The sequence below is a fragment of the Cyprinus carpio genome, chromosome B25, assembly GCF_018340385.1.
Source record: "Cyprinus carpio isolate SPL01 chromosome B25, ASM1834038v1, whole genome shotgun sequence".
NCBI classification, from domain to species: Eukaryota; Metazoa; Chordata; class Actinopteri; order Cypriniformes; family Cyprinidae; genus Cyprinus; species Cyprinus carpio.
In genome coordinates this window covers 2145902-2170805 of record NC_056621.1, presented here as the reverse complement: position 1 = coordinate 2170805, position 24904 = coordinate 2145902, and the positions used below count along the sequence as shown (strand labels likewise).

Here is a 24904-nt window from a genome sequence, read left to right as displayed (position 1 = left end):
ATTATTATATTATCCTTATCATGATGGTCACGGTTATACTTACAATTTTTTTTATATATTTAGTTATCATTATAGTTAGGATTATAGTTATTGTTATCACTATAGTTATGGATACAGTTATCATTAAAGTTATATTTATCATTATAGCTATCATTATCATTCTAGTTATTGTTATAGTTATATTTACAGCTAATGCTTTAGGGCTATTTATAGTTTTGGTGTTAACAGACCTTAATGTGAAAATAGAAAGATACAAACAAACAAATTAAGGAAGAACTTGCTAATAAGCCAGTGGTGGTATTTTGTGGTCAAATATTTGCGCAAACCGACACTAAACTGCATTATTGTTGTCTCAGTGCTACAATAGCTATGTTCTATCTTGTGCTATAAAATTTTTCGCTACAAAGCTAAAAAAAAAAAAAAATTGGTAACACTTTACTTTTTTAAGCCTTTACAGCGGGTAAAATAAGTATTGAATGCGTCACCATTTTTCTCAGTAAATATATTTCTAAAGGTGCTGTTGACATGAAATTTTCACCAGTTGTCGGTAACAACCAAAGTAATCCATGCATACAAAGAAAACAAAACAAATACATTCAGAAATTAAGTTCTGTGTGATAAAATGGAATGACACAGGGAAAAAGTATTTAGCACATTTACTGAAATGTAATACTATACTTCAAAGCCTTTATATATATAATGCATTATGAAAGGTTTTTTATGCATTAATTGTAATGCACCTTATAATATGTCCATGTTGGTGTTGACATATTATCAATATTAGGATCAATCTGCCCACCACTACTTTATAAACCGAGGTTTACTAGTTAAATGGCGCACACAGGGCTAGACGCTGTTTCCTCACCAAATCACGCAGTCTGCAATTAGATAATTAGCACTGTGCTTGCATGTCGCCCCCAAAGGTCAAACGTGACAGCACATTCTTCTGACACGCGTTCTCACCGTGTAGCACACGTAATGTAAACACAGATGTGAAGCAGGTCTCGCTGAAAGCTTTCTCTCTCCTACTTCTTTCTCACTCATTACACATTTATTATCTGCAAGAAAGACGGATATTTTGCCGAATGCAAAGTGACAGACGAAGGGATTCTGTCCTATCTTTAGAAGTCCCTGTGCTCTTCTCGACAGAAAGCTAGCCGGTCTCCAGCGCACTCAGTGTGTCCAAACAGACAGCGATCGCGGTTCGGATGAGACAGGGGTCCCAGTGAAACTACCAACAGGACGTTAGTGAGAGCCGGACAGTTTGGGAAAGGAACATTACCTTAATTTTACATAGAGAGATGCTTTTAGGGAGACGAGAGTCCCTTCACACCCTGTGAAGCAATCTATTATACACTAGGATAAAATATGGATTTATGTATATACTGAATGCTGTGTCATATACTGCCATGCTTCTTTTTTTACTTTTATCTTCCAGTAACACATCATTATATGTCCAAAAACTGAAACATCATTAAAACAGTCAATTTACTTGAGAAGTAAAATTATGTAAAATATTAAAACTTGTTTTCAGAGAATATATATTTAATTATGTTTATTTTCTTTAAATAATTTACGTTTTTTAAAATATAGCCTTAATTATGCATATTATAAATAATGCAGTTCTATTAAGATAATATTAAGATTTTTAATATATATATATCTTTTCTGATTAATTTAGCAATTCATTTAGTGAATCATTTAACAAACAGTTATCACTATAGTTGTACTTATCATGTTTTGTAGTTATTGTTAGTTGTAGATATCATTATAGTTACCGTTATAGTATCAATATAGTTATCATTATCGTTACAGTTAGCATTATATTTATTGTTATGGAAGTTTTTCCTGAATGCGGATGTCACGCCTGACTCTTAACCGGAAGGATGCTTTGCATTTCTGGTCTCCAGTGTTTCTAGTCAAATTAGCATATATTCCGGGCTGATAATCTAACGTTAAACCTATTCAAAATAGGTTTTTAAAAAGGACATGGCTCCATAGTGCCATCACTTTACTTCCTATGGAGACCGGAAAAGAAGAGCATCCAAAGTTGGTAATCGCTCATCGTTTACTCAGGAAAAAGGTCTATAGTTACTATAATTACAGTTATCGTTATAGTTATGGTAACAGTAATTGTTATAGGTATAGCTGTCATTATAGTTATTGTTATAATTATAGTATTACAGTTACAGTTATTATTGAAGTTTTTGTTACTATAGTTATCATTCTAATTATTAGTTATAGTTAAAATTATAGTTGTCTTTATAGTTGTCATTAAAATCATTTTTATAGCTATAGTTATAAGTATAGTTATTGTAAGTATAGTTACCAGTATAGTTATTGTAATTGAAGTTATTGTTTATCATCATTATAAGTGCAGTTACAGTGTTTGTCATTATAGTTATCATTATACGTAAAATAATTTAATAAATCATTGAATTAATCATTTTGTGAATCGTTAAAGGGTCATTATTATGAACAGTCCTCACAGAAATAACTGTTGCGCATGTACAGAAGCAAACTACAAAAGAGTATCTTGACTGCAGTGTAACAACAGCTTCATCTTCAGCAAACTAGTGACTCACCAGCACTGACTGAACTTTTGCACTTCTGTAGAATGGAACGGTCCGCTGTGAGAAGATTCTGTGCCCCCTGCTTGAGTGTCCTGATGGTATGACCCCAGCGTATGTGACAGGAACCTGCTGCAAAGAATGCCAGTGTGAGTACAAACACACACACACACAATTACAAATATACAAATGTGCACACACATGCATTTAACACCCACACAAATGCACTCGCACACACACAACTACACACACTTCACACGCACACGTGCAGACACTCACACATGCACGCATACAAATGCATACGAACAAACATACACACAACTACAAATGTACAAATGCACACACACTCACGTGCACATGCACACGAACACACAAATGTGCACACACACACTTGACACACACACGCACGTGCACATAAACACACAATCACAAATATACCAATAATAACACTCACTTGCACACGCAAACACACACACATATACTTGCACACACGTGCATGCACACACACACACACACACACACACACACACACACACACACACCACACAAACACAAACACACTCTGTGCTCATGGTCTGTTCTGTCACTCCTTATTGCCAACAATAGCACTTTTCTCCCATCACACACACACACACACACACACACACACTCCATACGGGGAAGTCGTGGCCTAATGGTTAGAGAGTCGGACTCCCAATCGACAGGGTTGTGGAGTGATGTTCACGGCAATTGTGGGTTGGGGGAGTGCACAGTTCTCTCTCCTCCACCTTCAAATACCATGACTTAGGTGCCCCTGAGCAAGGCACCGAACCCCAAACTGCTCCCCGGGCCGCCGCAGCATAAAATAGCTGCCCACTGCTCCGGGTCTGTGTTCACAGTGTGTGTGTGTGTGTTCACTCCTCTGTGTGTGTGCACTTCGGATGGGTTTAAATGCAGAGCACACATGGGTCACCACTTGGCTGAATGTCACGTCACTTTCGTCACTTTCCATACAACCGCCTCCACTGGGTTGCCTGACAACTGACCACACATTTGTGTTGCTAAGCTACATCCACACTCCGTCTCCAGAGGTGTCAAGCAGCACATTTACATATTCAAATCAATTATTTATCACAAGCCAATAAACGCAGCCCTGCAAGGGTTATGCAAATCTATACTTGATTTTAACCATTACTTTAAAGCAGTTTCAGTACAAGCTTTATGAAGTGGAAACACAATCACAGATCGGCTGGTTTGTTATTCAGCACTGAGGAATCAATCAGTTAGCGTCGCCTGATGAGCCGCTGTCTCCGAAGCCCAGTGTTTGATACGGGTCATTATCGTCACAGCTGATTTATTCGGTTATAATTAAAAAGTGAAGATGACCCTGCTGTATTATTAGTCATAGTTGATATCCATGCTAATTTCAGAGATAGTGCTCATTTCTGCAGCGCAAGCCCCTTTCGTTTTAACCCTGCATGAGTTATATATTATTAATATTATAATAATACATACAAATATAACAAAGCTTGCCTGATTCGACATTAAAAATATAAAAACATTTTTTGGGCTTGTTGAATTTTGCATGCAGTCCATGAATATTTATTACTTGCATAGATGTATTTAAATATATTTACATAAGTTTAAATAAACCACTTTTGCATACTAAATATACTATTCATGATACTTCATCATGATGTCATCATTTATGTATATAATAAATGACGCTGTGTTGTTTATATGAATAAAATTACATATTCCCACATGATTTAAATTTGTATTATATTAATACATTACATATATTTTTATATTTATATTTTGATTTGTATTTACATCATTTTCCCATTTCATGTATAAATTCTTCTGTATATCGTTTTACATAAAATATTGTTTTTATAAAATATGTTATAAAACATACACAAGTGCTCTATAAATAAATGGTTCATTTTATTATAAATAATGTATCCTGTATATTTAATAATAATAATAATATAAATTATATATTTACTTTATTATATAAGCTTTCTGATGAAATTCTGATTAAATATGTTGTTTCACTTATAAATGTATCGCATTAAACCATTTCATGTTTACTCTTGGATAATTGATGGAACCACATGATGTACTGTAATTACACTAGTATTAGTGGAGTCGTGGCCTACATGGGTAGAGAGTCGACTCCCAATCAAAGGGTTGTGAGTTCGAGTCTCGGGCCGGCAGGAAACAGGGTTGGGGGGTGGGGGGAGTGCATGTACAGTTCTCTCTCCACCTTCAATACCATGACTTAGGTGCCCTTCTTGAGCAAGGCATCGACCCCCAACTGCGTCCCCGGGCGCCGCCCATAAAATGGCTGCCCATGTGCTCCGGGTGTGTGTTCACAGTGTGTGTGTGTTCACTGCTCTGTGTGATGTGCACTCCAAAAAGTTCGCATTCTTAACTTGAATTCCGATTAAGACTCACAACACCTTGCAAACCTCACGACTTCCCTTCCATGGGGAGTTTAGTGTAAGTTAACTTTCCATCTCTACTGAAGTAAAACTGTCTGGTCCGAACTCCATTTCAGAGCTTCAGCGGAATGTTTCGCTCAAAACAAGTCAAGTCACCTTTTATTTATATAGCACTTTTTACAATGCAGATTGTGTCAAAGCAGCTTTACAGTATTAAACAGGGTAACAGTGTGTCGAAATAGTGTGCCATTCTCCTCTGGCCAGACGAAACCAGCAGTTTAATTCTAGACTGCAGCAGAGTCAGATTGTGCAGAGGACTCATCTTGTTCCCGTGGTCTTGGTCCCGAGGGGATCTGTCTCTGCGGCTCATCTAGTTGTCCTGGTCTCCGCTGTCTTTCAGGGCTGTAGAGGTCCTTTCTAGGTGCTGATCCACCATCTGGGCTGGATACGTATGGATCCGGGTGACTGCAGTGACCCTCTGATCTGGATACAGACTGGACTCGGAATAAGAGAGAAACAGACTAATATTAGCGTAGATGCCATTCTTCTGTCGATGTAACGAGTACATCGGGTGTTATGGGAAGTGTTCCCGGTTCCGGTTTACCTAATTAATTCAGCCTAAAAATCCTTTAATGGATTTGGAAATTAGAAGCATATTTGTGTGTTATGTGTAAGCCAGGTTAAAGAGATGGGTCTTTAATCTAGATTTAAACTGCAAGAGTGTGTCTGCCTCCCGAACAATGTTAGGTAGGTTATTCCAGAGTTTGGGCGCTAAATAGGAGAAGGATCTGCCGCCCACAGTTTGACTTTGATATTCTAGGTATTTTTCAAATTCAAATTGCCAGAGTTTTTGAGGAACGGAGCAGACGTGGAGGACTATAATGTAACAAGAGCTCGTTCAAATACTGAGGTGCTAAACCATTCAGGGCTTTATAAGTAATAAGCAAGATTTTAAAATCTATACGATGTTTGATAGGGAGCCAGTGCAGTGTGGACAGGACCGGGCTAATATGGTCATACTTCCTGGTTCTAGTAAGAACTCTTGCTGCTGCATTTTGGACTAGCTGTAGTTTGTTTACTAAGCGTGCAGAACAACCACCCAATAAGGCATTACAATAGTCTAACCTTGAGGTCATAAACGCATGGATTAACATTTCTGCATTTGACATTGAGAGCATAGGCCGTATTTTTATATACATTTCTGAGATGGAAAAATGCAGTTTTACAAATGCTAGAACGTGTCTTTCTAAGGAAAGGTTGCTATCAAATAGCACACCTAGGTTCCTAACTGATGACGAAGAATTGACAGAGCAGCCATCAAGTCTTAGACAGCGTTCTAGGTCATTACATGCAGAGCTTTTAGGTCCTATAATTAACACCTCTGTTTTAAAACAAACATTAAAGATTCATTTCTGAATATAATTTTTCATTTGTGCTAATTTAGCTGACATGAGCAGACAGATTGTTTTCATCAGACATCTATAAAGCTTTTGCTTTTGTTCTGATGGTGTTTGTGGCCATTCGGCAAAGGCTTTGCTTCAAAGCGTCTCACAGTCTTCTGTCTCTCCAGAACATTTCGGCTGCTATTTACGGCTCGCATCGCTCTCCTACTGCGCTGGGAAAGCGCTTATATTCGTTTACTCCAGCAAACTTTATCCTGGAACTAAAACACAAACCTGCAATTAAATAATAAGACATTTATGATCTGCTAGAGCTTTAATGATCAAATTCATTTGCTATAATTACTGTTCAAGAAGTGTTATTCAATGCCTAATGTTGATATTAATGAAATAAAGAGTTAAAAATCATGTTATCAGATATTTTTAACGTGTGTTTAAACCAGCAAACTCTCCTCAACAATGGATGATTTGTGGACTGATGTAGCAAACAGCAATAATGATTCATTGTAAACTATATAACCCGGTTCTCTGTGAGGTTTGGTCTGTATGCAGAGTTGTATTTGAAGTCAGACGAGGAAATAATTGCTGTCTAGGGAACAATTATCTCCTCAGACGTCTTGTAATTGTCGGTTGTTTGCTCCAAATTTCCATACTGTAGCATTTCTTTCTCTCACATTAATAGTGCAGGTTTGATTTGTGCTGCTTGTGTTTCTGCTGAGTCACGTCATGCTTATTTCTAACTAAATAGAATGCAAATAAAATGGACTTTTTTGTCCATACTATGGAAGTCAGTGGGGTCCAGTGTTGTTTGGAAGCCAATTAACTTTCATTGTGAGTGTGATGTGTGTTCATACGTGTGTGTTTGTTGTTGTTTTTCGGCAGCGATGTGCTTGTTTTCGGAGCAGACGCTGGTGGAAGGACAACGCTGTGCTGTTCATCATCCCACCGCAGGACTCTGCCAGCTGTTTGAATGCAGGGTACAGATCTCTCCAGACACTGCTGTAGATTTACACACTACACAACAGTTTTGAAGTATTTACATACTATTCAGCAGTATTTAAACATAAGTATTTAAAAGTACTAAAATTTGACAAAATAAATAAAATTGTATTTATATTTCATTTACTGAAACAAGAAAATAAGTATTTATATAGTATTAACTAGTATAAAAATATTAAAGTAGTATATGTTTAGTAATTGTGTATCTATCTGCAACTTCTTAACATCTACCTAGGAAACTCTAGCAACCACACAGAGTACCCTAGCAACAGCCTAGCAATCACTTAGAATACCCTAGCAACCACCCAGAACACACTAACAACCGGCTAGGAACTACACAGAGTACCCTAGCAAATGCCTAGCGACACCTTAGAAACCACCCAGAATACACTAGTAACCACCCATAACACCCTAGCAACTGCATAGCAACCACCTAAAACACCCTAGCAACCAGACAGTGTACCCTAGCAACCACCCAGAGTAACATAGAAACCACCCAGAATACACTAGCAACCACCCATAACACCCTAGCAACTGCTAAGCAACCTCATAGAAACACACTAGGGACCACACAGAGTACCCTAGCAACTGCCTAACAACCACCCAGAACACACTAACATCCGGCTTGGAACTACACAGAGTACCCTAGCAAATGCCTAGCAACCGCCTAGCGGCACCTTAGAAACCACCCAGAATACACTAGTAACCACCCATAACACCCTAGCAACTGCATAGCAACCACCTAAAACACCCTAGCAACCAGACAGTGTACCCTAGCAACCACCCAGAGTACCATAGAAACCACCCAGAATACACTAGCAACCACCCTAGGAACTAGCAACTGCTTAGCAATAACATAAAACAGCCTAGCAACCACACAGTGTATTACCTACCCTAGCAACCAGCCATAACACCCTAGCAACTGCATAGCAACACCCTAGCAAACCACTCAGAGTACCCTATCAACTGCCTGGCAGAGTACCTTAGCAAATGCTTAGCAACCACCTAAAACAGCCTAGCAACCGCCTAGCAACACCCTAGCAATCACCCAGAGTACCCTAGCAATGGCCTAGAAACCACCCAGAACATTCTAACAACCACCTAGGAACCACCCAGAGTACCCTAGCAACTGCCTAGCAACATCCTCATACAGCCTAGCAACCATCTAGCAATCACCCAGAGCATCCTAGCAATTCCCTAGCAACCATTCAAAACTATCTATCTATATCAGTTTTTTAGGGCGAATGATAAACAGTTTCTTTCCTTGATGTTTTTTTCGTTGTCAGGATCGTACGATGCACAGAGTTCCGAGCTCTAAAGACTGTCCGCAGCTCACCTGTGCAGAATCTGATCAGATCACACTGACGGACAGATGCTGCAGAGTCTGCAGAGGTACAGAAGTGCATCTGCCTTTATTCTGAACGAAAAACCTTGAGAGAGGTTAAATATACTAACAACACAAACTACTAACAAACTTAACAACTCCAAGTTTCTGTAAAACTATTAAAAACTATACAAAATTTAGTGATGTCAAACGATTAATCGCGATCCAAAATAAAAGTTTTTGTTTACATAATAAATGAGAGTGTACTTTATGTATATATAAATACACACACATGCATGTATATATTTAAGAAAAATATGTTATATATTAAATATATTTTATATAATATAAATTCTATGAATATAAATATACATGTAAATATTTGTAAAATATATACCATATGTGTGTGTATTTATATATTCATAATAAATATACACAGTACAAACTCGTATATTATGTAATCAAAAACTTTTATTTTGGATGCGATTAATCGTTTGGCAGTACTGTTATAAATGCAAATAATAATAAAAAAATCTAAATATAAAAAACTTTCGAGGATTTAAGTGCATCGTCACAGTCTTGTGAAAAGGGTCCATAGACGATAATCGATGTGTAGTTTGGCCTTTAGCGCGACAGTGTTTCAAGAAGCATGAATCGATGAACACAAATCTCCTCTGTCTGGGGTCAAAGGTCACGACTTCTGCGAGGAGGAGAACATCTGTGCTGAGAACTCGGCCTGCGTGAACTTAGACGCCGGAGCCAGCTGCAGCTGCAAGAACGGTTTCCGGCCGCTGCGTGAGGACAGCGCCTACTGCGAAGGTGAGCTGTCAATCAAACGATCCGCCAGATAAACCCTTACTGCAGAACTCGTGCGACATTTGCATGCGCAGACGCTGCGGGAAACCAGGCGTAATTACAGCACGCTGGGAACAGGAATTTAACCGCATTAGAGCCGCCGGCTGATTTTAATATTCCAGGATATACATTATTATTCCAGGACATGTGTGTAATGACTCCTCTTGTGATAATTGGATTTTTCTGCCGGTAAAATGACGCAGAATCGAGTGTTGACATAAAATAGGCCGCATTGATATAACATGTATGGCTTTGGGGATTGAAGCTTACCAATTTAACACATTGATTCAGCCCAATTTAGCATAACATAAAAACAAGATATACATTAAATATTACTTATAGTAATGTTAAATTAATATTAATGTTATATGATGTTTTAGAATTAATATTAATAAATATAATATTAATTAATCATTCATTATATAAAAAAATTAATGTTATATATATGACCAATTATTAATTTTTTTTAAATAAATATAACATTATAAACATATAATAATTATTATTATTACACAAACATAATATAATAAATTCATTTAGTACAATTCATTGTAATAATTCATTGTAATGTGATATAAATTGTATGAAATAAAATTAATATTAAAGTAATATTAATGTCTTACAATTAATAGCAATAAATATAAAATATAAAATATTATATTATTAATAAATTATACTATAATATTATAAATGTAACACAATAATAATATAATTAATTTGGTACAATACGTTACATAAAAATATAATATGTAATATAATAAATATGGTTCATTATTAATAATATAAAATTAATATTCATGTAATATTGTTATATGTTACAATTAAAATTATACCGCTTCGGTAATTGAAATTGAAGTACTGTATTACTGTCTATAATACTGAAATGTATTAATTTAGCACAATTTAGTATTACATAAAACTATATATATATATATATATATATATATATATATATATATATATATATATATATATAATATATATATATATAGATATATATTATAATTTATAGTGAGGTTAAATGTATTTTAATGTTATGAATAAATACGAATAAATATAAAACAAATATAATATTGATAATAATTAATATTAATATATTATAAATAAATAAATATAATATAATGATACAATATAATATAATACAGTTTAGGACAATTATATTACAAATATAATACAATATTATAAGTAATATAATTAAATATATAACACAGTATGAAAATTTAACAATAAGAAATTTGTTTCCGATAATTTTTATGAGTCTGTAGTCAGCGCTCATGAGGCAAGATGCTAAAAAACAGTAAAGTTTGATGTACATTCATGAACAAACTGCTGAATATGAAATACAGTACTCTGAATGATTTGATGCTTTCTCCATCTGTCAGATAGCTATGCGATTAGTTTGACTAATTAATCATCTCATCTTGTTATTCTAACATTAATTCAGTGACATTTCCGAGTTGACCGATGACTCTAAAAATAAAGAATTCTCCGTTATCTGTGTTGGTTTTTCATGCACATGACTAATTAACCAAGTGGCATTATTGATGCGCGACTAGAATCCGTCTTGCTTCGGCATCTTAATTGGCTGCTGTTGCATACGGCTGTGAGTAAGTCATCAATGTCTCCCTCCGCCTTCCTCATCCTGGTTTTTCCTCTGAAAGCCGAGCCGAGCCGCGGATGGCCTACTTTCGGTGAATGCCTAATGACTCGGGCCGTGTTTGTGGGGACACGGCGCCCCTGTCACCTCCCGCGCATCAGACGGGTCTCTAATGAAACCTGTTCATCGCGCCGGCTAAAAATAGCCTCACGTGCGCGGCCGGCCAGTAAATTATCAAAGACGAAAGGATCTGAATAATTAAAGATGCTATCAGACACAGGGAGCTGGACGGTCCTAAACGATGCCGCGGAGGGGAGAGGGAGAAATCGAAGAGTTTTGAAATAAATTGGCAGGAATATAAGCCATGTGTAACCCAGAAACAGATTCGCCCGGCAGTGTCCCACTTCCACACTTCATTTGTCAGCTCTTTCTGTTTAACCTTGCTGCTTGGGACGCAACACCTGCTGCTGAGCTTTCCATCATTCGCTGCAGGACCATATCTGCTTTTAGCTTTGCAAATCCCACACATTTGCCCATTCCAGCTCTTTAATGCAATGAACGTCCTCTTTTTTGAGCAGGCCGATACGACCACAATCATACTGTATATCAATTATACCAGCTATTTTTTTTTTCTGCTGGCTAGAGATTTTCAAATGTTTGATGGACTACAATCAAAAGATCAGGTGATTCTTATCAAATAAATAAATCATAAATATATATATATATATATATATATATATATATATATATAGCAAATTTAAATAAAAAATATTAATTAAATAATTTTTGGAAAATTTGGAAATTCTATTTAAAACAATTCTTTTATTAAATTATGTTTTAACCCATTTATTCATTTATTCATTTTTAACCCTATTTAATTTTTTCCCAGACATGTGTCATTAGTAACCTTTAAAATGATGAATAATAATAATAATAATTATTATTTTTTGGAAAACTAAGTGAAATTTTTTTTATGGTCTGTCACAATTGTGACCGGTGGGATAATGTGTGTGCTGAATTAACATATTTCTGCAGTCATAAAAATTATTACATATCTTAGCCCAGCTATTTTAAACTGTTTGATCATATTCTAATCATAATTATTATGTATATATAAATACACACACATACAGTATATATATTGAAAATATTTACATGCATACATTTATATTTATTATTAATTAAATGATAGAAATAAAATGTAAATCATTTTTAAACACAAATATATTTATTAAAATATTATAAATATAATATATATTATATATATATATATATATATATATATATATAATAAAATATATAAAACATAATATAATAAATATTTTATATTTTAAGTATTTTATATTCATCAAAATTAATTTTTAAATCGTATTTAAATCAATAATTGTGTATAGAGAGAGCGAGATGAAACGCATTTGAAACTGTTGTGCTAAACAGAACAATGTTTTGTCGTGTAAACGTACAACAAAATCTCTAGCATCAAGCATCAGGCTGTATATGTCATCACATCGCCTCATTTCACCTGATACTGACACGATAACCCAAACAATGTCCCACAAGCGTCAGGAACCTCGTGATGTTGTTGTGAATCAGAACACACCCCAGAGACAGAGACGAAACTTTTCCAGCGCCGTCGCCTCGCGCTCTCCAGCATCCGGAGCTTCAGAAACACGTCTGCATTCTTCATTATGCAGGCAGAGGAGCGCCAGTCTCTCTGCAGAAGCCTGCGTGGCTCTTTAAAGGCGTCATGAGCATTGGGTGAGTTAAAAATAGCGCATCTGTGCTGATGAGATCTAGGCCCGTTTCAATATTTCATGCGGGAGGTTGTAGGGCGTGAGCTCGAGGGAGGCAGCACCGCTTCACGCTGCTTTACTGCATAATAAAGCTTTGGGAGAGACTGCTGGACTGAGCAGCTGAAGAGCCTGCTGATTATTACACACTCAGAGTTACAGTAGATCTGATCTCAAACACACTTCACAGACGTCACGTGGAGACCAGGGGGAACTAAAGTGTGTACTGCATTGAGCTACTGAAGTGTCCACTTTGCCAATTACCTGAAATCTAACTATCCTGATAGAAGTCTCTTCTGCTCACCAAGGCTACATTCTTTTAATAAAAAAATAAAAAAAAAAATATAAAAAAATTATTATAATATAAAAAAAATAATTATCATAATAAATATATTGTTAAATGTCATTTATTTCTGTGATGTGCAGGTGTATTTTCAGCATCATTACTCCAGTCTTCAGTGTCACATGATCTTCAGAAATCATAATAATATGATGATTTACTGCTCAAGAAACATTTCTGATTATTATCAATGTTGAACACAGTTGAGCTGCACAATATTTTTGTGGAAACTGTAATACATTTGACTTTTCTGGATTTTTTGATGAATAAAAAGTTCAAAAGAACCACATGTATACATACATACATACATATATATATATATATATATATATATATATATTATATATATATAAATATATATACACAGTACAGGTCAAAAAGTTTGGAAACATTACTACTATTTTAATGTTTTTGAAAGAAGTCCTCTTCTGCTCATCAAAGCCTGCATTTATTTTGATCAAAAAATACAGAAAAAACAGTAATATTGTGAAATATTATTTACAACTTAAAATAATAGTTTTTCTATTTGAATATACTTTAAAAAAAAAATAATTTATTCCTGTGATGCAAAGCTGAATTTTCAGCATCATTACTCCAGCCTTCAGTGTCACATGTAACATCCAGTCTATCACATGATCATTTAGAAATCATTCTAATATTCTGATTTATTATGAGTGTTGGAAACAGTTCTGCTGTCTAATATATTTGATGAATAAAAGGTTAAAAAGAACGTTCCCGGTTACTTAGCTGTAACCTTGTTCCCTGAGAAAGCGGAACGAGATGCTGCGCTGCTCAGCGCATTGGGAAACGCGCATTGGAAAACGTCTTGTTCGTGACCAGCTGTGAATAATGTGTGTAACACGTCGATAGAATTGACCCGGCGGTAATATAGCCTCGGTTGATGACGTCATCTGAGCGCGCCCGCAACACGGGGCTATAAATAGATAAGCCACAGGTGCATCAACAGGACATTTTGTCTGAAGAGCAGTCCTGGGACATATTTCAGTACGGCAATGCAGCGCAGCATCTCGTTCCGCTTTCTCAGGGAACAAGGTTACAGCTAAGTAACCGGGAACGTTCCCTTTCGAAAGCTTCAGTCGATGCTGCGCTGCTCAGCGCATTGGGAACGAGAATACCCACGCCGCCGTGCTTGAAAATGTCTGGACCCCTAAGGTTGTGCAGGTGTGCTACCAAACCACCAGAAGGCCTCAGACATTAGCTTGTGATGTTGACTCAAGGACATGAGAGCCCGGAGTAGCATGGACATCCAAACTATAAAATCTTATGAATGTGTGCGGAGAGGACCAACCTGCCGCATCACAAACCCGTTTGTAAGGGGGCACCCCTTGCTAAAGCACTAGAGGAGGCGACCCCCCTTGTGGAGTGAGCTCTAAGACCTATAGGCGAAGCTTGACCGCGCGCTCTTATAAGCCAAAGCAATAGCATCCCTGACCCAGTGAGACATGGTCTGCCTGGTGGCAGCTCCTCCTCTGTTCCCACCACCATAACCATAAACAGTTGCTCCGACTTACGCCACTGGCTAGGTGCGGTGGAGTAAGTCCGAAGAGCACGGACTGGACACAGTCTATAAGATTTCTCCTGCTCCGCGCGTTGCGAACGGCGGAGGACAGAAGCCTCTAGAATGACGGGAATGTACAGCCGAAAAACGGAACCTTAGGCAGGTAATCAGGATGAGGATGCAGAATCACTTTCACGCTCCCTGGGGCAAAGTCTAAGCATGATGGTGAGATAGACAGAGCCTGCATATCCCCAATCCTCTTCAAAGAAGTTATTGCTATGAGAAAAACCATTTTTAGAGTTAGAAGTCTATCAGACGCTGACTCTAAAGGTTCAAAGGGGGTTCTCAACCCGACCCTCGAGAACTATAGCTAAGTCCCAAGAAGGCATCTTGGTCTTTACTGTAGGCCTCAGTCGTCTGGCCCCACGAAGAAAGCGAGAGAGCAGAGGGTGTCTCCCGAGTGGCACCCCCGTCAATCAAGGCGTGGCAAGCCGAAAGAGCGGCCACATAAACCTTAAGAGTAGCAGGGCATGTGCCTGTTGACAACTTCTCTTGCATGAAGTCCAGAACTGAAGCAATATGGCAGTTGACCGGATCTACATTGTGTACCACACACCACCTGTCAAAGACACCCCATTTACTGGCATAACTCCGTCTGGTGGAGGAAGCCCTAGCACTAAGGATGGTATCAATAACACCCGGCGACAGCCCTGTGTTCCTCAGCTGGTACCCTTCAGGGGCCAAACATGAAGATTCCCACAGGTCGGGCCTGGGATGGAATATCGTAACCCCCTGCCTGAGACAGAAGGTCCCTCCTCTCCCGGAATCGCCCAAGGCGAGCCGTCGAGGAGAGATATTATCTCCGAGAACCATACCCCTGTTTGGCCAACGTGGCGCTATCAGCAAGAGGCAAGACCCTTGTTGGCGAACTCTGGCTAGGACTCCCCGGAGCAGAGAAACTGGAGGAAATGCATACAGGCGCATTCTGGGCCATGTGTGTGTGCCATCGCATCCAGACCCAGGGGGGCTGGGTGACTCAGAGAGAAGTATATGGGACAGGGCGCTGTCTGAAGGGAGGCGAAGAGGTCCACCTCTGCTTCATAAAAATTTTTCCCAAAAATCTGTTCCACTACCTCTGGTGGAGTTTCCATTCCCCTGTCGGAAGTGTCTGTCTGGACAGTAAATCCGCTCCCACATTCAAACGCCCCGGAATGTAAACTGCCCTGAGTGACAGGAGCTTGTCCTGGGCCCAAAAGAAAAATCTGCCTCGCTATCTTGTTCAGATTGCGTGAGCGCAGACCCCCCTGGTGATTTATATATGAGACTGTTGCTGTGTGTTGTCCACCCGTACTAGAACATGACAGTCTCTCAAATGATGGAGGAAATATTTCAGAGCCAGAAATACGGCCATCAGCTCGAGGCAATTGATATGCCAATCGAGCTGACGACCCCCCCATTCCCCTTGAGCTGGGTGGCCATCCAAAACTGCTCCCCAGCCCAACAGGGAGGCATCTGTCGTTAGCAGTCTGCGACGGACACGGTGCCCCTAGAGTGGGACCCAAGGCAAGGAACCGGGGTCTGATCCACAGAGATAGTGTACGAAGCCCGCGGCGCGTCATTTTTATTTGCCTTTGAGGATTGGCTCTCGGATGAAATCCTCTGGCTTTTAGCCACAACTGAAACGGTCTCATGTGCAACAGCCCCAAAGGAATCACCGTGGATGCTGAAGCCATGAAACCTAACATCTTTTGATACTGACGAACAGTGCGATCCTGGCCTAGCCTGACCTTGGCTCATGGTCTGCTGAATGGTCTCGATCCGAGCGGGAGACAGTTGTGCCCGCATCGTGATCGAATCCCAAACGATCCCGAGATAAGTCGTTCTCTGAGTCGGACAGAGAACACTCTTCTCGGTGTTGAGTCTCAACCCCAGAGAAACTAGATGAGCTAACACGATGTCCCTGTGTTGTAGCGCCATCTCTCGCGATTGCGCTAGTATCAGCCAATCGTCGATATAATTCAAAATGCGAATGCCCTGGAGTCGTAATGGAGCCAGCGCTGCATCCATGCATTTTGTGTACGTGCGGGGTGATAAGGCTAGGCCGAAAGGAAGAACCCGAAACTGGTATGCTTTCGCCCCCGAAAGCGAACCTCAGGAATTTCCTGTGTTGTGGCAAAATCTCTATATGAAAATATGCGTCCTTCAGATCGATCGTGATAAACCAATCGCGATGCCGAATTTGCGACACGACCGTCTTGACGGTTAACATCTTGAACTTGAGTGCTCAGATTGTACGGTTTAAGCCTCAAAGATCCAAGATTGGACGCACTCCCCCCCACCCTTTTTGGGAACTAGGAAGTATCTGCTGTAATAGCCCGACTCTCTCTGTGGAAGAGGAACATGTTCTATGGCCTCTTTGCCCCAGAAGAGTTTGTAGCTCTTGAGACAGTACCTGCATCAGCTCCGGTTTCACGGAAGTGGAAACCACGCCGTTGAAACGTGGAGGATGACGAATAAATTGGATCCTGTATCCTACCCGTACTGTGCTCAATACCCATGCAGAAATGCCTGGCAGAAGTTTCCACGCTGCCAGACTCTCTGAGAGTGGTACCAATTTCAATACTTCCTTTTGAGGGGATGTTAGATGTTCCGTGTCCAGAATGATGGCAGGAAGTACTGGAACATCTAAAATCTCGCTGGAAACCCCCGCCCCCCGAGACACCAGAAGCGGCGGGGATGGAGGGGTTTTGTGAGGGTAACGGGGCGGGGCGAAAAGCTCTCGAGCGCGCCCCCCCCCGTGAGGGACTACCCCCACCAGCACCACGGGTGCCATGGCGCGTCAGGACTTCTTCTTCCTATTAATAAAAGTCCTGAGGTCTGGCTTGGGAGGTTGCTGAGCACGGCGAACCTGTCCCCAATCCCTACGAGGGGGAGCACGGTCTGCCACGCTCTGCTTTTTAACCTCCCCGGTTTTTGAAGGACCGGGGCGAGGCTGGGTGGCTGATGGCCCCTCCCCTTGAGTGCGGCGAGGAAGAAACTGAACGAACGCTTCTTCATGTTTCTTTACTTCCCTAAACCTGTCGACGACCGAATTAACTGAATCGCCAAACAGGCCAGATGGAGAGATAGGGGAGTCTAAAAGAAACAAACGTTCCTTCTCTTTAATGCCCGTCAAATTAAGCCACAGATGCCTCTCCGTGCTGACTAAAGCTGACATCGACCGGCCAATGGCAACGAGCCGTCTGCTTGGTCGCCCGGAGAGACAAATCTGTGGCCCGACGAAGCTCAGCGAATGCTTCCTCGTCGATTGTACTGCCCACACTCAAGTCCTTCAATAGGTCAGCCTGGTATGCCTGTAACACTGCCATAGTGTGCAGCACAGCACCAGCCTGACCTGCAGCTTGATAAGCTTTACCCACTAGCGATGATGTAATTCTACAAGGATTAGTGGGGAGAGTAGGTTTCTTCACCGAAGATGCAGATTCAGGTGAGAGATAGCTCGCAAGCGACTCTTCAACCCGAGGCATCTCCGAATATCCCCGCGATTTTGCATCCACGATAGTTGAAAAAGTAAATGTCGAGGGCACAAAGATGCGGGAAGTATATGGTTTGCACCATGACTTCGACAGTTCATCATGGAGGTCCTCGAAAAAGGGGAGAGACTGATGTTGCGGTCTCTCTCTCCTACCCGACAGAAACCTATCCTCCAGCTTACTACGTTTGGGGGTCTCTTTGGTCGCGTGGCCAGTCAAGCTGCAGCCTGTCCACCGCGCGAGTAACCACCTCGAGCAGCTCCTCGACCGATTTCCTCTCGCGAGAGGAGCGTTCAGAGGCCTGCTCATCGCCCGAAGACTCAAGAGATATATCATCATCCTCCTCGTGAATCGAAGAAGCACCGGAGCGCGCTTCGAGATCACGAGAGAGGATGCGTGGATCTGGTGACACTGCAAGCAAAAGGGACGGGCCCGTCGCTCGCTCGTCACGCAGACCCGCACGAGAGCCCTCCGACGAAAAGGTGGGTGCGGTCTGAAAATAGTTCAGACGAGCACGAAGCATCTTCACTGAGAACAGTTCACAATGCTCGCACTCGCCCGGCTCTAAAGCCAGAACCGCGTGCTCTTCCCCCAAACAAACAAAACAGTAATCATGCGTATCCAGCTCATACATAGGACGAGAGCATGGAGGAACACAACACTTACTGTTTCGTTGGGTCATCGTACGAAGATCTGTAGTAGACAAAAAAGAATCTTCCTGACGCACACATGCACAGAATGATCTGAAGACAAAAGACCTGTTGATGCACCTGTGGCTTATCTATTTATAGCCCCGTGTTGCGGGGCGCGCTCAGATGACGTCATCAACCGAGGCTATATTACCGCCGGGTCAATTCTATCGACGTGTTACACACATTATTCACAGCTGGTCACGAACAAGACGTTTCCCAATGCGCTGAGCAGCGCAGCATCGACTGAAGCTTTCGAAAGGGAACTGCATTTATTCAAAATAAAAAAAAATTCTAATAATATATATTCTAATAATATATTTTCTTTACTATCACTTTTTATCAATTTAACACAAAGGACCTTGCTGAATAAAAGTATTGATTTTATTTAAAAAAAAAAGAAAGAAAAAAAAATTACTGACCCCAAATTACTGACCAGTAGTGTATATTGTTATTACAAAATATTTATATTTTAAAAACATAACTTCTTCTTTTTTTTTTTTTTTTTTTTTTTTTTTTTTTTTTATTCATCAAAAGTATCCTAAAAAAGTATCACATGTTCTAAAAAAATATTAAGCAGCAGAACTGTTTCCAACTTTGATAATGAATCATCATATTAGAATGATTTCTAAAGGATCATGTGATAATGATCCTAAAAATTCAGCTTTGCATCACAGAAATAAACTGATAATTTAAAGTATAATAAATTTAAAAACAATTATTTTAAATTGTAATAATATATCACAATATTACATTTTTTTTTTTTCCTGTATTTTTGATCAAATAAATGCAGGCTCGATGAGCAGAAGAACTTCTTTCAAAAACATTAAAAATAGTAATGTTTCCAAACTTTTGACCTGTACTATATATATATATATATATATATATATATATATATATAAAACAGAAATCTTTTGTGACATTATAAATGTCTTAACTGTCGCTTTTGACAAATGTAATGCGTCTTTGTTGAAAATATGAATTTTCTCAAACTGAATGTCAGTGATTGAGAGCAGGAGTTTCACACGATCGATCCGTTCAAGCGTCTGAATCCTGCAGAAGAGCTGCGTGTCCTTGACTCGACGTCACCTTGTTAATCTGCAGTTATTCCAGCCATTTAATGAGTGTGAGCCCGGCGGGCGATGTCACTTCCTGTGATCCGGGGTAACTGGCAGCGACTGTAAAAGTACAGTTGAATCTCAGATGTAATTCACAACTATTTCAATAATCAAATTCACACTGAAAACAGAAACTCATTGGGCTTGTGTGTCATGAATGAGGCACACTGAACGTCTGTCTCTTACAGACTCATTTAAAAAACTCAAAAATTATTTAAATATATTTTTTAAATAGATATTCTAATATTATTTTTCATTTTAAAATATATTAATATTTTTTTTCCTTTCAGACTGTCATTGTCAATGAAAAACAAAAGACTGAAGTAAAAATGCAAAAATAAAAATGCGAATTACTGAATGAAAACATATTGTTTGTTTGTTTATAATTTTATAATTAGCACCACGTCAGCTGCCAAGGTTATATTGTTGGCGAGAAATAACAGAAGTAAAAATGACAAAATGTAAAAAATAGTACATATTTAAATAAATAATGAGAAATCAATTAACAAATAAACAAACAAATAACAAAATGGCATCCTTTTCTTTTCATACTGTCCTTGTAAAAAATAAATAAAAAAAAATAAAAAAACATAAAAAAAAAAATAAAAAAATAAAAAAATAAAAAAAAAAAAATCAATGAAAAAAAAAAATGTAAGAAAAAAACAGAATTAAAAATGGAATAAATATAAATAAATAAATAAAGATGTTTGATCATTCATTTTTTTAATACTGCATATTTACTACTGTTTATTACAGTGACCGTATAAAAAGAAAAGGATGCAATTTATTTATTTATTCATTTATTTGTATTTCTTAATTGTTTATTTAATAATAAATTATTAAATATATATATATACTATATATATTATATATATATATATATAGATATATATTATATTATATTATATATATATATATATATATATATTATATTATATATATATATATATATATATTTTTTTTTTTTTTTTTTTTACTTAGAAGTAACTTCAAAAGCACGTATAAATAATGTGATTGAGATCTGGTAAGATGAACTAGTGGTGTGAAAGCGTGACTGTGGTCTGATGAAGTCGCTCTCACAGCTGATAAATGACTCTGGTATTCACAGGTAGAAGCAGAAGTGAATAAAGTTCCCGGCGACGCGGCGAGAGCGAATGGACTCTGGCAGGCCGAATTCATCCTAATGAATTTGTTGTCTTGTATAAAGCGCTCTCTTAACAGAAAACGAAGCGCAGTGATTCATAAAACCAGAGCGTCCCGTGAAGAACTGACTGACAGCGGCTCTCGTTTGTCATGAGACACAGACCGCAATCCATCGTCGTTTACAGCCCATTCATGATCCAAAACACCCAGCCAGACGATGAAAGTAAGCAGAGATGAGTCTAGAAAGAATTAATAGAGTCTCTGATTATGACTGTTAAATGTTTGGTTTATTGAGATCATCACCAATAGAAAGTGAAGTACTCTTGGCTCCCTGGACTCGTAATGCCCATGTTACAAAAAGCAGAAGTAAACATGGAAAAATTAAGGAAAACAAAATAACAGTAAATAAATATGAATAATTGAACAAGCAAAAAAAAAAAAATTAATTAATGAATTAACAACCAAACAAACAATTTAATAAAAATCCATCCTTTTCATCCCATAACCTCCCTGTAAAGTAAAAATGGAAGAAAAAAAAAATGAATAAATGATCAAATAAATAAAAATAAATAAATAAATAATACATCCTTTTCTTTTATTGTAAAAATGCAAAGATGAAAAAAGAACAAATGAAGGAATCAATTAATTCTTCTAATAATCTCCCTGTAAAACAAATGAAAAAATAAATAAATAAACAAGTGAATGAATAAATAAAAGGTAAAAAAATTTGATAAAGTAAAAATGAAAAAATAAATAAATAAATAAATAAGTGAATATATAAAATATGTTAAAAACAGAAGCAAAAATGAATGAATGAATAAATAAACAAATAAATATAAAATAGCATTATTTTCTTCTCATAACCTCCCAGGAAAAATGAAAATAAAAAGAATAAATATATGAACAAGTGAATGAATAAATAAATAAATACAAGGTAAAAAATGGAGGATGTACATTGTATTCTGACTGAAGTCACTCGGGATCAGACTGAATCTGGAGTAAAATCAGTGGATCAGTGAACTTCATTCTGAACTTTATTGCTTTGAATAAAGCCTCTCTTCAGAGAGTGAGGAGATTTATCAGCTGTGAGAGCGTCTTCATCAGACAAGACAGCTTGTTCAGGTTATTGCTGTTTGTTGTCATCTTACTGAATCTCATTCATTATTTAAGGGCCGTTCAAGGTTTCTTCTGTGAGAGAGGAAGGATCTGCTGGTAATGACTGAAGCCCATCTGCTCACGTTAAACACTGGCTAATTAGCAGAAGAGCGGCAGGTTAGTTGTTAAGTGCTGGAGAAGCGTCTTTCAGATGAAGCTCGAGGTGTTTAATGAACATTAAAGAAATCTGGAGGAACTTAACCTGGCTAACATCATTAAAGATCTCTGTGTACTAACAGGGTAAAATACCTGGAAATCTCAGTGTCGTGGCATTTCCTCTTCATGATGCTCTCAGCTAATAACCACTGGTCACATGTTTTTTTGAGCGAATCAGATGAGTCCACAGTCATGTGACTGATCACTCTGCACCTGCAGGACAACACTGAATGATAAACATTGTATAGAAATCTGTTTCATTTATAATGTAATGAAGTATTTGCAAAATGCATGTATTATTTTGTCAGAATTAAGTTTAAATGAATTAAAATGAAAAAGTATTTTATTTAAGCTATTTTCATTTGTTTTCATCAACTTTATGTACTAAAATAACTAAAAAAGAAATCATAAAAACACACAAAATTACTAAAAATGACTAAAACTTTCTTTTATAGTGACCATAAAAATATTTTTGAAATAAAATAAACATTAAGTGAAATAAAATATAATATTAAAAAAATGTTGCGAAGACATTTCTCTTTTTTATTTAAATTGGTGAATTAAAATTAACTAAAACTAAAACTGAAATAAAAATTAATAACCTTTTTTTTCTTAAAAATCAAAAACTAATACAAATTACAAAAACACAGAATGACTAAAACTTTAACTTCAAAATTAAAAGTAAAAACTGAAGATATAAAAATTTAAACTAATTAAAAATATTTATTAGAACTATAATAGTATCTCATTGATAGTGACCAAAAAAAGCATTTTTGTTACTTAAAATAAAACTGAAATAAAAATTACAAAACTATATAGATGCATGTAAAAAAACCCCACAATGAATTACTAAAACTTTAAATACAATTAAAGTGAAAACTGAAAATACAAGAATGAAAACAAATAAAAAATATGAATAAAAACCATAATAGTATCTCATTGAGACTGACCATAAACACACTTTCTTTACTTGAAATAAAATAAGAGTTAAAATAAATAAATTAAAATTTAACAAATTATTCATTTTTATTTGGTTTAACTTGATGGACTTAAATAACTGATACGAAAATGAAAATAAAGTGTATATATATATATATGGACATTTTGAGAATAAAAAAAAATAAATATAAATAACAAAAAAAATAAAAATCAAAAACACAAAAAAAACAAAATAAAAAATAAAATAAATTAAAATTAAATAAGAATATTACGCTGATATAGGGTCACGTTTATGAAGGGTCATATTTGTTTAGACTGACTGTTCGACCGTGGTTTGGTGATCTAGATGAGTGTGTGTGTGTGTGTGTGTGTGTGTGTGTGTGTGTGTGTGTGTGTGTGTGTGTGTGTGTGTGTGTGTGTGTGTGTGTGTTTGGGACAGCAGCCACAGATCTGTGGGAGGTGAGTGTTTTTTTAGCAGCAGGTCTGTCAGGAAAACACACGTGTGTTATCTTCCTGCCGGCAGACAGACAACACTGAGCCCAGAGACAGAGCGAGAAATCAGCAGATAGAAACACATCATGCCACCCACAGCATGAAGGCGACACACAGACCACTATAAACCACCACAAACCACCGCTTCTCTGCAGCCAGATCTGCTCTGATGGGTCGCAGTTTGACTGAGAAAAACAGTATTAAAATACTAATAATGAAATGCAAGTAAGCACAACCATGAGGTTAGGATCAACTATTCAAATATCATTTATCAGTACAAATCTCATGACTTTTCATTTAAAACATGGCCATAAAACTGCAGTACAAACCAAACTCAAATGTAAAAGACACACAATACATAAAAAACATACAAAATAAACTTTAAAAGTCTAAGTTCCAAACAGGGTTATTATAGTTTACTAAAACTAAAACCATTCAAAACATTTCTGCTACTTGAAATAAAATGTTTAAAAAACTTTTGTTGACATTTCTCTTTTTCATTTAGTTAAACTTGATGTACTAAAATAACTAAAGCTAAAACTGAAATAAAAATTTATAAAAAACTAGCATATAAAAAACAATCAAAAAGTAATAAAAATGTCAAAATACACAAAATTACTAAAACTTTAAGTACAATTTAAATTAAAACATAAAATATAAAAATTCAAAAAAACATAAAAAAAATAAAAAAATATAAAAAAATATCACAAAAATATCAAAAATACAAAAAACACACACAAAAACAAAAAAAAAATAAAAAAAAAATGATCAAGGCAACAACAACTCTTATTTATTTAACTCATACTGAAATTACTAAAAGCAAAACTGAAAAAAAAAATAAAAAAAAAAAAAAAAAAAA

General features: G+C 37.2%; 2 protein-coding genes across 2 annotated transcripts in view; both read left to right on the top strand.

Moving 5' to 3' along the window:
- myo9ab (myosin IXAb) overlaps positions 1 to 24904 on the top strand; it is a 709890-nt gene that overhangs the window by 221030 nt on the left and 463956 nt on the right.
- Positions 1 to 24904, top strand: part of nell2a (neural EGFL like 2a) — a 101308-nt gene that overhangs the window by 32865 nt on the left and 43539 nt on the right. Inside the window, 4 exon segments of the mRNA XM_042753070.1 lie at positions 2617 to 2719; positions 7279 to 7373; positions 8682 to 8787; positions 9410 to 9538. Of these exon segments, the coding sequence (XP_042609004.1) occupies positions 2617 to 2719; positions 7279 to 7373; positions 8682 to 8787; positions 9410 to 9538 (433 nt within the window).